The 16,494-nt window shown below is 54.0% G+C and overlaps 7 protein-coding genes across 7 annotated transcripts; 2 read left to right on the forward strand and 5 right to left on the reverse strand.

Annotated features, from left to right (window-relative positions):
* Positions 1-1,431: 1,431 nt before the first annotated feature.
* A1O3_07410 (uncharacterized protein) lies at positions 1,432-1,977 on the reverse strand. The gene has a single exon (XM_007737520.1). The coding sequence runs from the start codon at positions 1,907-1,909 to the stop codon at positions 1,553-1,555; it is 357 nt and encodes a 118-aa protein (XP_007735710.1). The 5' UTR covers positions 1,910-1,977; the 3' UTR covers positions 1,432-1,552.
* A 438-nt stretch (positions 1,978-2,415) lies between these two features.
* Positions 2,416-3,090, reverse strand: A1O3_07411 (uncharacterized protein; the record flags this gene model as incomplete). The annotated part of the gene is made up of 1 exon (XM_007737521.1): positions 2,416-3,090. The coding sequence occupies one exon, from the start codon at positions 3,088-3,090 to the stop codon at positions 2,416-2,418; it is 675 nt and encodes a 224-aa protein (XP_007735711.1).
* Positions 3,091-3,307: 217 nt separating this feature from the next.
* Positions 3,308-4,042, forward strand: A1O3_07412 (uncharacterized protein; the record flags this gene model as incomplete). Its single annotated transcript, XM_007737522.1, has 1 exon — positions 3,308-4,042. The coding sequence occupies one exon, from the start codon at positions 3,308-3,310 to the stop codon at positions 4,040-4,042; it is 735 nt and encodes a 244-aa protein (XP_007735712.1).
* Positions 4,043-4,264: 222 nt separating this feature from the next.
* Positions 4,265-7,300, reverse strand: A1O3_07413 (uncharacterized protein; the record flags this gene model as incomplete). The annotated part of the gene is made up of 1 exon (XM_007737523.1): positions 4,265-7,300. The coding sequence occupies one exon, from the start codon at positions 7,298-7,300 to the stop codon at positions 4,265-4,267; it is 3,036 nt and encodes a 1,011-aa protein (XP_007735713.1).
* An 839-nt stretch (positions 7,301-8,139) lies between these two features.
* A1O3_07414 (OPT family small oligopeptide transporter) lies at positions 8,140-10,957 on the reverse strand (the record flags this gene model as incomplete). The annotated part of the gene is made up of 3 exons (XM_007737524.1): positions 8,140-9,512; positions 9,566-9,719; positions 9,767-10,957. 3 exons carry the CDS (start codon positions 10,955-10,957, stop codon positions 8,140-8,142), a joined length of 2,718 nt encoding a protein of 905 aa, XP_007735714.1.
* An 868-nt stretch (positions 10,958-11,825) lies between these two features.
* A1O3_07415 (uncharacterized protein) lies at positions 11,826-15,240 on the reverse strand (the record flags this gene model as incomplete). Its single annotated transcript, XM_007737525.1, has 2 exons — positions 11,826-12,919; positions 12,972-15,240. The coding sequence occupies 2 exons, from the start codon at positions 15,238-15,240 to the stop codon at positions 11,826-11,828; spliced, it is 3,363 nt and encodes a 1,120-aa protein (XP_007735715.1).
* Positions 15,241-15,563: 323 nt separating this feature from the next.
* Positions 15,564-15,983, forward strand: A1O3_07416 (uncharacterized protein; the record flags this gene model as incomplete). The annotated part of the gene is made up of 1 exon (XM_007737526.1): positions 15,564-15,983. The coding sequence occupies one exon, from the start codon at positions 15,564-15,566 to the stop codon at positions 15,981-15,983; it is 420 nt and encodes a 139-aa protein (XP_007735716.1).
* Positions 15,984-16,494: the final 511 nt, after the last annotated feature.

The raw sequence follows: 16,494 nt of genomic DNA on the forward strand, positions 1-16,494 counted from the left end.
ATCTGATTGAATGGGGAAGCGAAATGTAATTGGAGCCGAGACGTGCCAGTATTCGCAGGACGATCGGATGATATATAAAGCAAGATGGTCACCTGCAGGGTGATAAACAAGCTGGGGGCAGTGCCAGATTCAACGAGGACGAGGCAGTGAGGCAGTCGATGGAAAGGACAAAGACTGGGGTGGTGTTGTGTTGTGATGGTCGAGTGGACTCGAGAAGCGCGCCAAAAATATTCACAGTCCAGCGCACAGGTCAGATGCATAATAATTAAAATGAATTGATAATTAGCCGTGGAGTGACGGGGACTGCGGGTGACTGCGGTGGCTGCGGTGACTGCCGGTGGCTGCGGTGGCTGGCATGACTCAGCAGCCCCTAAGCCCCTGGTGCCCCTTAAGCCCCTTTATCCGCGGCCTCAGCCTCGTGAGTGTTGACTCGTTGTGTACGGATACTCCATATACTTACACACTAAGCTACGGCACATACTGTACATTCGGCCATCCAATTAATGTCCATCATTCAATATCTATCCCGTCCAAAATGCTCCTGCTGAACACTCATCTGATATATCAACCCCCGGCAATCTATCGGCTTCAACCTGCGCCGTCTTTTCCTCCTGCCTGATGGGTATGGCCTGCGTGTCGTCCAGAGGGAGCGAACTGGGGTAAAAGGTAAACACCTAGTTCCCATTGTGATCACGTTGTGCCCATGGTACTTCGACTCGCACCCATTGAGTGTCTTCTCCCCGTGCGAAGCCAGCCCCGCCATCTACTGGATAGACGTTGTCCAACCATTGTTCGACTCCTGCTCCGGCGGGCTGAATTCCGTCGTCACCGAGAGCATCAACCAAGCCGACATGTTTCGCAGTCAATTTCAACCGCAGTGACCCGGCATAGGCACAGTCGACATGCCTTAAATATCGATCTTCGGTACGGAGCAAATCCGCGCTTCTGGCTAGGAGACTCCGCAAGCTCCATGCTTGATTGCAATATTCGAGCCAGTGCGTAATCCCATCGCGCACGAATGCTCCCCGTAATCTTTGCATGAGGCTCATCCGAGCAGGAAGCAACTCACTCATGCCAGTGAGAGTGAATGCGTTACCGAATACGCTGCCAGAGGCTGTGTCATCGTGCCAGCTTCTTACATAGTTGCTGTTGGCTTGATCATCCTCGTCGGGCTTAGTCCGTCCATTTGGAACGAAAGAGGGAAACCAGATGCTTGACTGCCGTGACATCGAGTCGTTTGTGTCACCATGGTGGCTAGGAGAACTCCTAAACCATCTCTGGCCCCACATCTTAGCAAGTTGATGTCTGAGCAGCCCAGGTTCTGTGAAGTGCGGGTGCACGATGGTTTTGTCCCTCCAGTTCCACCAAGTCCTACAATACCAGCCTTACTTTATCAGCGAAAGATCACCGTCAAAGTTGGCTACCCTCACACTCACATTGACCTATATCGCAGTGCTCGGGTTTTGACGCTCGCATGTGGCATGCCGGACACTTCCTCGTCATCTGATAGAGAAACTGCAAATGTTCTTTTTCTTCCGGCGGCATCTGGGCGTCATACTGCCGGCAGGTGGCGTTCCTGTGCCAGAGAACCTGATGTCGGAAGCAGCTTTTTGTGCCACACTTTGGGCATTTCAACCTGGCTAGTGATCCATGATACACCTTGCCTGAATGACCGCAGTCGGGCTTCGGGCAGCTTTGCCAGGTGCCCAGATGCCAGACCCGTGCATTCTGGAGCCACTCCTCGACGTGCCGGCACACCTTCTCTCCCAGAGCCGCCTTCAGCTCGGACATTGGTATGGGAATTCCACAGGACGGACAGGTAATTGTGCTGCAATCCGGCATCAGCCTCATCCGCCAACGTAGATGTCTGAGGATGCACAACAAGCAGGTGGCTGGCGGGTGGTAACATCGATGAAAGGATGGAAAATCGTCGAGCTGGGGCTTCTCCTCAAAGCAGATCTCGCAGATACGTGTGACAAGGTCGGTCTTTGTCTCGCGGTCGTTGCGTGCCATGGATACTGCCTGCCGCAGGCTGCGGCCTGGGACAAGACTATCAAGTCTCAAGTATTTCTGAAAAGTCACAATATCATGGAAAATAAGGCATGTAGATAGATGAACGGACAAGCTCAACGATGTCAGGAGTAGACGATAGGTCAAGGAGACTTTGATGGACTAGATTGTATTCTGAACGTGTAATGGGTATCCGCAGCCATGCCCCCGGTATTGTGATTAGCTCCGAATGAAGCTCAAAGGGTGAGGAAGTCGCGATCGCTAGCATGAAGCGCAGTAAGGCGCCGACCGACCGCAACTGTTGTTACCCTGCTCTATGACATGCAAGGCGTGTATTGCTTCTTGTGAAATTGTGAGGCGTGATATCAACGGCTCTCTGCGCAGGCAGTGACTCCCTACCGATGTCTAGACCACCGGCTTCAATTCCCGATTGCCCTTTGCACGAGGGTTTGGTGCGTTCTCATTCTCTTGAATGTAGAACCTACGGAGCAACATGATGGCTTCTTTCCTGAATATCCCTCCGTAGCTTGGATAACCTTCCTCGAGACCCCGGTCAGAGTTGACTGCGAGAACACTGCCATTTCCGCCAAATCTATCATTTCCACATCCAAAGTAGACGCATCGGATCCCGTACTGTCTGAGGGCTGAAGCGCACATGATGCAAGGCTCAACGGTAACGTAGAGATCGGTCTCTTTGAGCTTGTCGGCAGGGAATTTGGCAAGAAACTCAGATATGGCCAGGAACTCTGCATGCCGAGTGCCGTTGAGAGACCGGTTTGTGTCGTTCATGCCTCGAGCCACGACTTCGCCATTGTGGACAAGGACGCAGGCAACTGGAGTTTCACCTCCGGCAAGAGCCTCTTCGGCGACATTGATTGCTTGACGCATGAAGCCTTGGTGCATTTCCAAGTTCTTGAGAACTTCGGGATCGAGTTTGTCCTTGTCGACCTTGCTTTCAGGCTCTCGGATGGTCGCCATATCGTCCGAATCAGAGGAGTAGAGGAGGTTTCCGAGGTCGCGGTCCTTGTGGGCGCGTGTAAGAGGGGGAGAGCCCCCAGGCAAGTCCTGGAGGAAGTCCATGGTGACTACATCTTGACCCACTGGCAAGGAAGGAAGGAACTTGCAAGGCAGGTGCGATTGAGATGGTTGTCACTTCGCTTCGGCTAACTTGCCGTCTGCCACGCCAGTTGGCTGGATGAACTGCGACACCGAGTGAGTGAGTGAAATCTACAGTCACCACATCAGCTATTCTTCAGCACAGCCAGAACCGGAGTATCCAGAAGGTGGTATGCCAGCTATGGTCGTGTCGACGTTCCGCAGCCTGTTGCTGCTGGCAGTCTATGCCTGCGTCGCTCTGGCGGGCCGCGATGCCGGCGACCTCCCCAATTCAGTCACTCTCTCCTACCAACTGTTAGGATCTCCTTCAGTCGAGCCATTGGCCACCCTCTCCTACGACCCCAAGTCTCTGAAGCACGCTCTATCCTCCTGGACTCCTCCAAGCCTCGACTCTGAAAAGTCCACCACTCCCGAATCCACCTCGTCAAGACTTCTCCGAATTCTACTTCCCAATGGCCATACCACGGTCACGACCTTAGACACCTTCAACCCGGATGTTTACCAGAAGATTGACCTCTGGATATCTCCAGACGACGGATCAGTCTTCTCGGCCTCCGTGTCCAGTGTCTCGCCGCCGCCACTGACTCCCGAAGAGGCACATTACAAGAAAAAAGTCGACCGAGCAAAGGCGAAAGGAAAGCCTATACCGCCCCCTCCCCCGGTTCCCAATACAAAGAAGGCAAGGGAGGAAGCAGCTAGAAGAGCCGCTCTCCACGAGCCTATCCGAGTCAACCTCCTGGTGTCTAGCCCTGGTCCTGCACCTGCTCTCGCAACTCGCAAACCACCGCAGGTGGATTCTGAGGGAAGGGAGGTTGCGCAAGAAGAACAGCAAGAAAAGAGTTTCTTCCAGAAGTACTGGTGGGTCTTCCTGATCTTTGCTGTACTTTCTATGGGGGGAGGGGGCGGAGACAAATGATACACTGCGAGATGCTACCACGCTCTCCCATGAGTGAGGGACTTGATCTACCATTGTCCATAATTGAGACCGCACCCAGAGTCTTGAAATGTTTCGACAACATCATCTCACCTCGCCGCTGAGCGGCACGGAACAAGCCTTTCAAGTTCCGCTAAATTAAAATTTTCTGCATAAACGCAACTTCCACGCGATGCGGTACAACAGGCTTGTGAATCTGTACAGCTATTGCAATACGTCAATTTCGTCAAGCTCACGACGGATGCGCTTCCCTCTTCCCCACATGCCGAGATTCCAGCTCTGGACTCCCTGATCTGTTAGCACCATCAACTCGTTCCAAGCAGGCCGCTTCCGTTTCATCTTGAATGCTGGCTTGTCTTGCGACTCTATCGACCCAGTCTTTTCGTTGGGCGTTGCGCAGGATGCGACTGGCTTCCCTTCTTGACTCGGCTCGCTCAGAGACATCCGTCCCACATTCTCGTCGCTAGGCTCAGTTGAGTCTTGCCCCTTGCCTTCAAGGCATAGATTTACTATGTCTGCGGCGCTCGTTGACAGGGAATTATCTACGCCGGTTTTTCTTGGTAGAATGTCAGGTTCGAGCGGCTTGGATGTGGCAACACTGGCCTGACTATTCAACGCCATGTTTGAAGAGGGGGCCTGTGTTAGCATTCTTCCCGTATGGACGTGTGGGGATGGTAGTGGCGTGCAATTTCTGGGGACTTCACTGTGCACTGGGTCGTCGGGGTCTCTGACGTCCACTTTGGGAGAATCATTCCACGAATTCTGTGGCTGAAGATCGCTAGATGTCTGGCAGATATCGACCTGCCTGGCGTCGTCTTCATTCGGTGTCTTGATAGTCTTTGCTCGACCAATACTGGCCTCAGTAGGAATGGCCATGTCCTGGTTGTCTGTCTCCGCTCCCCTGCCGTCTTCCGTAGTGCTCTGTGGACCCTCTTCGCACCGATCCAGGTCTGCTCCAGATTCCTGCTGTTCGTCGTAGCTTGCGGCCTCTGCCCATGCAATGCGGTGGACGATAGCACCTTCATCCATCTTCAGCACGACAGGCCGTAATTCGACAAGACGGCCGAAAAAGGGGTCATCTACATGCGGGTAGAAACTCGCAAACCCAGCCGCGACCGGGAACGTCGCGGAGGCGTGGGCAGACGTCTTTGCAGTTGGGCTTTGCGGGGAACTTTGCGTCGCCTGTTGCAGCGACGAGGGTGGTGTCGGTGTCGTCTGGGTGTCTGCGTCGTCAGGATCCGCGGCAAGAACAACGTCACCGGCTCCAGCCCCAACCTGTGTAGTCGCGGCTTGGACATTTTCGGCGGGATCCAGATTGCCTCCAGTATCCGACGCAGACGACTGGTCATCGTCGTCGAGGTCGTCGCACAACGGGCCAGGGTCGAGGGCGTAGACCAGAACCCGGTCCCACTGCGCGACGGCGATGCGGTCTCCCCTCGGTGAGACGCTCACGGTATCCACACCCGTCAAGGTGGTGGATTGCGGGCGCCACCCCCACAGTCGCGCGACAACACGAACCTCCAGGCCATCTGTGTTTCTATCTACACCGCTGCCTATGACGTCCTGCTCATCCTCTTCCTCTTGGGCGCGCGTAAACACGGCGTCGGCCAGATCGTCGAGTGCGTCGGGATCTAGTGTCTTAGAATCCCTCGCTCTCCGCGTTGGAGGAGCAGGCAAGTCGGGCAGATGGTCACGTACTTCAGTGTGGCGGCAGAGCCAGTACGGTCTGCGGCTCCTGATTTGGACGATGGTCAGGATAGTAGGTCCATCAACATCTCTGCTGGCAGTATCGTACTCTAGAGTTTTCGGCGCCGGGAGCGTAGTGGTGCCCAGGCACAGCATGTTTGTGAGACATTCGGGTTCGGGTTGCGTATGATCATTATTGGCTTCTTGCGAGGCTGGGCTAGAAAAGGTTTCGTGCCGTGAAAAGAAGGGCAAGCCGAGTGTGAAGCGCAGTCCTTGGATGGTTGTCGCATTGACCTGGCGGAGACGGACTGAGAGGGCATACTGGAGGGGCGAAGTGGTCCAAGATCGATGCGGCCAGTATACAATATCATGCCGACGCCGTAGTTCGCGGCGGATCGAGTCGTTCGCCAGCAACGCCGTGTATGGAGTAACGGAGCCCGGAGCGTAGAGAAATAGGCAGCCGCCTTCTCTGAAAAAGGCGATGGAGCGTGGTCGTAACCCAAGATGTACCGATCGTAAGTCACGGTCACGCCGGGCATCGTGCGGCCGCGTACGAGTGTATAGTCTTTCTCCGGTGCTGTCGTTCACGAGATCGCCAGCATCCTCCTTCCACATAGCATCGTGGTCGAAAGGGTATACGACAGTTGCGTGATATGTCCCAGGCTGATTTCGTGGGAGGCACTCTGTGTTATACAGAAGGACACTAGCATGAGCGCTAGGGGCAATGCTATCGGGAAGGTCCCATAGTATCGCACATAGGAAACGGTTGTAGACAGCCAAGTGAACGGGGACTAGGATCCTGTCACGGAGAGATCTGTGCGTTGGGATGGTAAAGAAGACAGGCGGGTCGTTGGTGTGCACGTTGTAGTGGAGGAGATGATAGCGAACATAACCGGGCACAGAATCATCGACTTGGTCGTGATCGACACATTCGCCTCCTAGAATTTGGCTGGGGGTTCTTTTCAAAGTGGGCTTCTGAGTTGTCAGAGCGTCGGCTGGATCTTGCTCAGGCGGTGTCCATGCGTACAAGACTGAAATGTTGGACCCCTGATACGTGACCTGGACAATCTTTGCTTGACCATCGGCATATGGTGATTCGATCCGGTCGCAAGCTTGTCCCATATGGCTATACAAGCGGACGCTAAGACTGTTCTTGAGAACCAGTGAAAATTCGCTCCATCCATCCGACCCCTGTGCAATACAGGACGCTCGAGACTGCAAACCTCCACGGTTGGCAAATCTAAGATTGCGGCAATCTGCCCTCAAGTTCGCGCCGAAAAGGTGCGCTGCGGCGCGCTGGCGAAAGATCAGGAACAGGTCGTATGGGGGAATTAAGAGCGAGTCAAGTCCAAGCTTGGGCCCAGGAACTTGGCCTAAGTGGTACAGAAGGACCTGCCTGCTTTGAGATGCAAGGGTAAACAGTTTACTATTGACCTGGATGAGTTGGAAGAAGCTCGGCGTGGTTGAGGAGAGAAATATCTGCTGGAGGATCTCAGGCGGAAGCGACAAAAAGGCGACGGGCTCGGAGCCAGCTGCCTGTACGGCCGCAGACATGTCGAGGGTTCGGAGTGAATGGTGAAGATACAGAGTACCTCGGCAGCGCAATGCTGCTCGCTAGGTTAGATGCTTTCCTAATTCTAAAGAGCACCATCCAGGACGCTTCCGCCCTCCTCTTGGAATTGAGAAAGTGAAGGGGTTTTTGGGACAGTAGTGCAACGGGCGGGGACAAGCCATGGATATTGCCGACTTACGGTCCCGCGAGCAAGTGTCCAAGGCTAGACGACGGCCATGTGAAGTAAGTGACAGGCGATGCGACTTACTCGCAAGCCGGCCTCTGCTGGTGACCTGGCGTGGGCCCGCATCGACTCTACTCCCCGAGGATAAAGGAAAGCCAACCCGGGAAAAGCGCTCACCTATGAGTACGGCCTCATGAGATGTGGCGCCTGAAGCTACAGGAGCTGAGAGTTGCAGGGTGATGAGGTTGAAGTTGGAGACATGTTAAGGTTAAGATTCCGTCCCGGGACGGGACTTAAGGCTTGGCGCCCTCATACAACAAGGTAAGCACGACAGCCTCCTAAGCCCGCCCCGGCCCGGGTGATATAGATAAGGTATCTACATTTGGTATACTAGTATATATACTCTCTGTATGTATATATACACATGTATCTGCGCTGACAGAGAACCAATGTCACCTTCCGATCAGGATCAGGATACGTGTGTTCAGAAAGAAGCGTGTAAATCCACCAGGCTGTGGCCTAAAAAGTCCACCATACCGAGGTGATGACGCCGGTAATCGCCCAAACTCCGTATCTCATCATGCTCATTTCTTTCCTATCGTGAGTGGATGCTCTATTCAAAAACCGATCTCAAGCTCTAAAGCCCCGCCGTCGACCTCACTGGTCAAACTTCTCGCCAGGTTGGAGACTGAGCCATGGACATGCCCGCCAGTCGCAGCCCTGCTTGTAGATCTCCGTGCCCCACCATCTGAAGTTGTCCATCCAGCCGGGATATACAAAGCCAAAAAAGACGACCACGAGCGAGAAGGCCAGCCCCGAGTCTAAAGCGGCCGACATGGTCATGGTGTATTTGCCCCACCACGCCGATGCCCGTCTCTTCACCAGGTGGTTGAACGCGAAGCAGACCACTGCCCAGACGGAGAAGTTCAGACCGGTGGCTGGAGGAATCCAGCTCAGACTCCCAAAGAGAACGGGGAGGTTGACTTTCCTCCAGACCGTCTTCTTTTGGCCTCGCCCCATGACCCATATCAGGATGGGCGCGATGAAGCCGAGCAAGAACGCCCAGACCAAGTGTCGATAAAGTGCTCCCGGCCCGAAGAACCGTTGTGGTCCGACCACGCCCCAGAGAATGCTGCCGTTGAAGTGAACTCGAGCGATGGGGCAATTGAACCCGTTGATCGCCTCGGGCGTGCAAATGCCTGGGATGTTGACGAACATCCAATTGAGAACGCCAATCTGGACCAAGCTGGAAACTAGGGTGGCGACCATCTGCACCTTGAACAGCAATTTGGGGGGGATTTTCATGTAATGACCCAGTTTTAGGTCGGACGAGAATTTGATCCCTTGAGCTGAACTGATGTAGCAGTAGGTGACGAAAACCATATTGGCCACTGGTCGGCCGGGAAACATGACACCACATATGAGCTGACAGATCAGGTATAGGCTGCTGTGTTGATTTGTGATAGCCATGACGATCCCAACGGGTATGAAGAGGACCGTGGTAATCCCCAGGGCCGTCAAAAGGCCGTACCATGGCAGATGCACTGGGTAATATTCGACCACGAAGATCCCGACCGCCAACATGGTGACAAAGGTGCCGGCATACCACCACATTGGCACATCCTCATACCTCCTCATCAAGCGGTTGTGAACATCTTCACCGCTGGCGACCACAGTCAAGCTATCAATTCGGCGACGACTGTAATTGTCATCCGAAGTCGGGACGGTCTCATATCCAACCGCGGGCTTCTCTTGTCTTTCATTAAAAGCTTGCTTAGACTGTCGCCAGATATCCCGGCCATGCCAGCATGTTGTATGACTGATCAATGCCGCAAGCGCCGCAAATTGTACTCCATACGACAGAACATAAGTGATGGGCAGGTAGACTTTGGAATAATTGTCGTAGGCTTCCTTGTTGAACAAAAACTCTGGCGTCAGAATTTTGCTGACATCATATGGCTTGCCCGTGTTGTCAAAAACCGCCGAAGACAAGATGGGAAGATATCCCGAGAAGAGGACGTTCTTGTAGTCTGCAGAAGAATCAGCACGAGAATGCACGTATTCGCTCCGGTCCGCCACATACACAGGATAGGCGCAATAATCCACATCACCAGGACAAGGCCACCAACAACATTCGCGGCGGCCCACCATGGTGTCAATAGAGGTGAGCCAATATAGGCAATTTGCGCCCAGTCGAATGTCACGGGAAAAAGTCCCAATCCCGAGGCAACCCCAAACTATACCAGTTAGAGCTCGAGCTGGCACGAAGGCGGCGATTGCTTACCAGGTTGGAAATGACGACATTCTTCGGCGCAAACCAGGTGACGACGTTGAAATAACTCAATGCCGGGGCCAGCAGTCCAGGAACGAAATACCATGCAAATGCGGCGGCCCAAACGTAGATGAAAAATCGGTATCGTGAAATCGTCCATCCGTTGGCGGCTTTGTTTTCATCCTTGTGCATTGTGGTAAACATTGCGGTTGACATGAGGGTGCCAGGCCATATCATTGCTGCCGGGCGGACCAGATAGCGTCTTGTCAGCCCGGCAAAGGCGTAACCCAGAATCTGGGTCGAGATAGTGAGCAGGAGCTGATATAGGATCGGAACGGTCTGTTTGTAAAACTTGTGTTGCTCGACAATGATATCAGTGGCAAAGGCAAAGCCGAACGATACATTACTACTGATGTACACACAGGCGTGCTCCTTTTCGTTCCACCGACCTTGGGCCAGCCATAGACGCAGTTTTTCTGTCCGTGTGTGCAGGTGTTGGTGTTCATCCGGTTGGCGCGTACCCTCGACAAACATGCGTTCTGAATCGCCTCGTCTCTTGAACGCAAGATCCCATAGTTTGCCCAAGGGATGAACCAGCACCAGAGCAATGACGGGTGTTATGGCGACGCTGGGGTATCTTAGTGAGAAGAAAAGATTCGTTGCCGACCCTGCTATTGCAAAAAGCAAGGACAGCGTCCACATGCGAGGCGTGTTGATAGATAACGAGGTATTATCAGTTGCCGGCACTGAAGCTCGAACCTCAGGATAAGGAGAGTTATCTGGGGGATCATCCTCTGTGGGAATATACTCGTCCTCGATCTCATCCCCGCTTCCCGTTCGTGTGCTCGCGTTGGAAGACTCGGCCTTGTGCTCGGCAATGGCCGGATTGACGGCGAACGAGGTCTTCGAATCGAGCCCCATTCCAATGTCACTGGCCGCAGAAGACGACCTTCGGCGCAGCCATTCCGTACTGCGGTACCGCCGCCGAGGATCTGAGGACTGGCCGTGATCACCACGGAGATTATGCGCAGATTGTACTCTCTTCCCGCGACTCTTGTAACTTCTCCGTTGACTCCTCACCTCGTCTTCGTCTTCGGAGCTCGGCTCGGACGCGGAGCCAGAGTTGACCATCGGCACAGTGCCATAGGAACCGGTCCCCAGCGCGGGAGACGAGCGCATGAGCAAGAGTGGATGCCGCGACATGATGAAACCCCAGACGCGCGAAGCAATGGAACGACTTGGCCGGTGTGGTTGTGGAAGGGTTATTGGGGGGGCGAGAGACGACTCAGTAGCTCTGCGACCATGTAAAGAGGCACCCGGACTGGTCTCGGGGTCCGCGTCCAACAGTCCAGTATCATCTTGTACTGTGACGGAGCGTGTTGAGGAGGATGCAAGGTGAGAGAGCTCCAGGCCAATGTCGGTGGACTCGGAGTCAGAGTGGGATGTAGCCTGAGCAAAACCTGGGAGCATAGCCTGACCCAGGCATGGAGCGTAACGAGGATGCGTCACCGGAAGGAATGGGCGTGGTGGGCGCAGAAAGGGGGGACTGTTTCGTAGTGTTAGTGTCGGTGTGCAGTAGTGGTGAGTGGGAGGCTTAGGGCCACGATTCGAGCAACCAACGGTTATCATTAGCTGATCAGATTGATAAGATTATCGCCAGTACTGTACATGTGACCCTGTGACGGCGCCTTAGCCCTCCCTCCTACCAGCCACCGCCAGTCCTATCACATCTGGCCACGCCAGGGAACACGGCTTTTTTTGCAGTTGCAGACCCGCAGCCACCACCTTGAGGCTATTGTCATTATGTAGACTAATTCCTCTGTTTTGTCGTGGCAGTTTCGTTGTTCGTGCTGCTGCCCGATCAAGTGGATGGATCCTGGGTGTCCTTGTGCCCACCCCGGGTCCTAAGGCTGCCTCGGCGACCCCAGAGGATCAGACACCAAAAGCCAACACCACCACAACCACACCCCTAGCATGCCAATAAAACGTACTCGTATCTCATTACCTAGGCAGTGTTGCGGCTCTGTTCCCTCGAATTCCACTTTTGGGTCGTGTCTTGTCCGATCACCCCTTAAAAGACTCCGACCTCGCCCCCAGCCCGTGTCAACATGTCATACACGCGGCTGGGCAGCTTGTATTTCACCAGTCCGGCAAAAACCATCAGGTCCTTGGCCATGTCACTTAGTTGATCCTTCACGCCATCGGCTTCTCCCCCATTCCCTGCTTCCCATCTTCCGGTCCTCATTATCTTGTCTCGTTCTCCTCCAATTGCTCGGACAGCCCAGACAACACTGATGCCGGCACAACGAGCCAAAATCTGTGGGAGCGTTCCAAAGGCCGTGGCGGCCGCGCGGATCACGGGAATGGCTCCGTTAGCTCGCAGTGGGAGGATGTTGAGGTCGTTCAGTTCTTCCAGGGCAACCATGAATTGAGGTGGGTTGGCTTCTAGGTGTGATCGCACCGACAGCAGGCGAAGCAGAGCACCACAGACTTCCCGGTTGCTGGACGAAATCACATTGTAGTACGCGGCGTTGCTATTGTACAACGAGATCATGTTTCTGGCCAACTCAATCGGTGAGGTTGTTGACTGTGTCAGCGACAAGGACGACTGAGGGCCGGCACCCTGGCTGGAGGCGGATGATCCACTCTGACCATCCAGTCGTCGAGGCTTGAGAGGTTGGAGTTGCATGGGCGACTCTCCCAGGTCCAAAGTCACAGCATCGGCGAGCGCTCGGTTGAGCACACTGACGACGTTGTCGTAGTCCTCACACAGATGATATAGCAGTACCGCATCCGCGATTTGTCCACGCTGGTCTGCAACAGCGGCCGACTGGCCTGTGATAGATTTCAGGAACTCTTCTCGGTTGTCGAGCTTGATCAAGCTCGCTCGAACTTCAATGGCCCCTGCTATCCGAGTCCCGTCGCTACGGATGTCTCCGAGGAGTTTGGCGAATTCGCGGGTCTCAAGACACAGCTCCCGGAGACACTCGTGGCAGGCATTCGTGTGGACCAGACCCAGGCTGGCCGGCTCTAGGTCGGAGTTCAAGCAGATCAGAGATAGATAGTCCACAGACGCTACTGTGAGGGCTGATCTGAAGGTAGCCGTGTAATGGGCAACCAGCGGCACAAAGTTGATCATTGGCAACTGCGTGGTTGAGTAAGTCACTGCGTAAATTTGTTAGTATGACTGAAACATGCCGGGGCGATAACCACTTACAAAGCTCGTTGCCAGCGACTGTGAAGTCAGAAACCCTCAATAGGCCATAGTATGCCAGGGCAATCGCGAGATGCACGGCGCTCACGGGATTGAAGTTGTGTAGGTAGTCAACCGCTTGTTCAAACATCCCGGCGAGGACTTGCATCAACAGAAACGTGCCATAGGCACTGGAGCCTTCGATCTGGTTCTTTTGGAAATGCTTCTCCCCAATTTCCGAGACCGTCTCCCGGATCTGATCGAGACCGAAAATCTCCCCCGAGATTTCCTCCAGTCTTTCCGTCTCTCGGGCCAGCGTAAATTGAAGCCACAACCAGTCTTCCACTCCTTGGCCGACCGCCTCCAGATTTCGGGCGTTCAGGTCACATCGTCCCACTACCTTGTAGCAAGCAATCTTATAAGGGTCGACTGCACTCTTTTGAGCCACTTTGGTCATTTTCGCGTATTCATTGTCGATCATCTCTTGCAGCTTCCGACCCAGGCGTCGGTCTGGACTGTTTGCATAGGCCAGAACGTACGAACCAAATTTTCGGTCTGTAGATTGAAAAGAGGGAGTGCTGTTGACGTAGTCGGCGGCTTCTTTGACGAATCCACATCTCAAGAGGTAGAAGATCACAGCCCAAAGGTAATCACCTTTCTCGTCTTTATCCTGTTGTAACTCGGTACCATCTGGCACCAAATCCCGCCGGACGGCACGCAAGCGAATGTACGCACGAACAATATTGACGACGCTCGGCTGTCCACCCAGTGCCGCCTCTCGTGCATTCTTCTCGATGAGTGACCTCAGTTCACGCCAGAAAGACTTCTCCAAGTAAGTTCGGGAGCCTTCCAACATTTGCTTCTTGAATCTCATGGCTTCGGTGCCGTTGGACTCATCCAGGTACGCCTGCGTGTATTGTCTTTCTCTAACAGGAGATCTGCCTTCTCTGGTGATCTCGCGAAGGGCCTGGTAAGCCTCGATCAGTTGTCGAGGACTATCGCCAATGTGCCCCTCTTCTGCTTCGGCAAAAATCTGCAGAAGTGGGAATGAGATACCTTGTAGTCGGGCTCTATTAAGTTCTTCAACCTTTTCGATCAGTGCCTTTTCCTTCTCGCGGAGGTCTCGTGAGTTCTGGCCTCTTGAAAAAGCAGATGATACGGGAGCCGCACCTTCCTTCTTAAAGAAGGATGATGACCCGGCGCCTGCCCCCGGAGTGCCGATAATAGACTTCTCGATTGCCGAACGACCGAACACACTTCTGGTCCCCCGAGGCGTCGTGGTGGACGGGCCTGCATTGCCTCGCGTTGTGGATCTACCAAACGGTGTTCGGGCATCCTCACCTCCGTCCTCTCCAGGAGGCACCAATCCAAAGTGTGCCATGATCCTCAACTTCTGCTCCTCAAAGTCGACCCCCAGGCTCTCCTCGATAATTTGATCAACTTCTCGATAGACCCGATCTATGCCCTCTCTCATCATGGCTTCGCGACCCTTGGTACGTAGGTCTCTCAAGTAAGCACTGGACTCGTCGGCAAAGCTATCTGCAGCAGTTCGCGAGATCCCAGCGCGATCATCTGGCCCCAGAGCCTGAAAGTCTTTGTACGCCTGTCCAGGGGCAATACCAGAACCCGCGAGCAGATAATGTGCTCGGCTGTCATTGTGAATCTCCGCGGGCTTTGCTCCTCGTTGTCTGATCTCTTGCGCACGTCGAGCGACATCCCCCAGATCAAGATTGAGGCCGGGCAATTGGGCCAGACGACCATTGTTTTCGGATTTCAGTCTGGGCTTTTTCTTCTGCCTCTCGAGCAGACTGCTAAAATAGGCAGCATCCCTGGTCTGCGAAGGAGCTGCATCTGTCTGCGGCGTCTCTGCCGAAACCGCAGTGGTACCAGAAAGCGTAGTCCCAAACGTAGAGCTATTACCCCCTAGAGGTTGTGCAGCGGGAGCGCCGAAGGGGGACGTTGTCGAAATGGGCTGCTGTGAGGCCGATGTTGTGGCTCCGAAGAGGCCTGTCGAGGGGCCAGAAGTGGCAGAGGGGGCAGAGGCGACAGTGGAGGTTCCAAAAGAGAAGGTAGGGGCAGAGGGTTTTGGAGCGCCACCCAGATTGAAGACTGAGCCCGATGAGCTCGCCGTGTTCAGTGCTGGAAAGGCCGTGGACGTCGTCTGTTGAGCTGTGGAACTATCGAAGATGGACTTTCGTTTGCCCTGTGCGTCGGTGTTGGTGTTGAGGTTCAAGCCTAAGAAAGGGCCGGAGGAACTTCCTTGACCAGAGGGGGGTTGGCCAAAGAGCGACATCTCGTATCGTCAGGGTCTTGACCCTCCTACACAAGACTGCTCTCGTCGTCCGTAAGTGTTGTCAATACCTGTACTAGTAATATGTCGCGTCTTAACAATTTCTGGGACCGCGTTGCTTGGGACCAGTCTTGGCGATATACTACGCCGCTTTAACTCCCTCTTACAGGCACCTTACCATTGATCCTGCAACTTGATTTGTGACCACCCTGGACAATCAGACTTGAACTTGACGAACTTCCCTATTACCGTTTCTCGCAACTTGGTCCAAGTTTTACAGCATCGTCCGCCCCTACGACGCAAGCACAGAGCATGAGCTCCTGGCAATGCCTATTTTCCAGTCGAAACCGTTCCGGGGCACCCGCGCCCAGGCACAGGACCTCTGGGAACGAGTAGCCGTGCTTTATCGTCAGAAAATCGCAAAGAATCCTTTCCTCTTCTTCGGACTGCCCTTCATGACTCTTATAGTTGGGGCATCCTTCTTGCTCACTCCAGCCGCTGCCTTAAGGTACGAGAAGCACGACCGCAAGCATCGACAGTTGACGGATCAAGAAAAAATGGAACTTGGATTAAAAGGTGGGATTATGGGTGAAGGGAATCTCACATACAATCCTCGGCGCAGGAAAGTTCTGAAGGGAGAGCTGAGCGAGCGAGACGAATACTACAAGCTCATGGCTAAGGACTTGGACAACTGGGAGCAAAAGCGAGTGGAGCGGTGGAAGGGTGAGCCTGATGGCAGGCTATAAGGTGTTGTTGCGAATTCGGTCTTTAACAGCACACTGAAACCCCTGGGTTTAATCTACACGAGATGGAAACCTCAGGAGCAATTTTCGACAGCACTGTCGAGCCGCCGGCGAACACCGAATACTATACAGGAAAAGCAGCCGATATTTGATACGACGGTATCAATATCGGGGCCTCAATCGACGCTGGGATGCCAGAACACCTGCGGTCCTCGTGTGGGAGATTATCACGTTACCAAAGTCGGATACTCTCAAGCTGTTGAGCATAATCTAGCATGGTGGAACGGCACATGTTACACCATGTTACACGGGTCAGGGGGCGTTTGATCTCAGCAGCTGAAGACAAGAGTCGGGTAGTAGCTACTGGTTTGAGGATCCACGACTGGTTATGCCGGGGTGGAGTGTTCTGGAGCGAATAGGACCAGGCATTTGTCAGTAAAAAGGAGAATGTTTGCTCTGTCAACCACGACGCCTGCAGCTGCCACAGGCGTGCACACGAAATACATAACATAGC

The sequence above is a fragment of the Capronia epimyces genome (assembly GCF_000585565.1).
Source record: "Capronia epimyces CBS 606.96 chromosome Unknown aczIQ-supercont1.6, whole genome shotgun sequence".
Classification (NCBI taxonomy): Eukaryota; Fungi; Ascomycota; class Eurotiomycetes; order Chaetothyriales; family Herpotrichiellaceae; genus Capronia; species Capronia epimyces.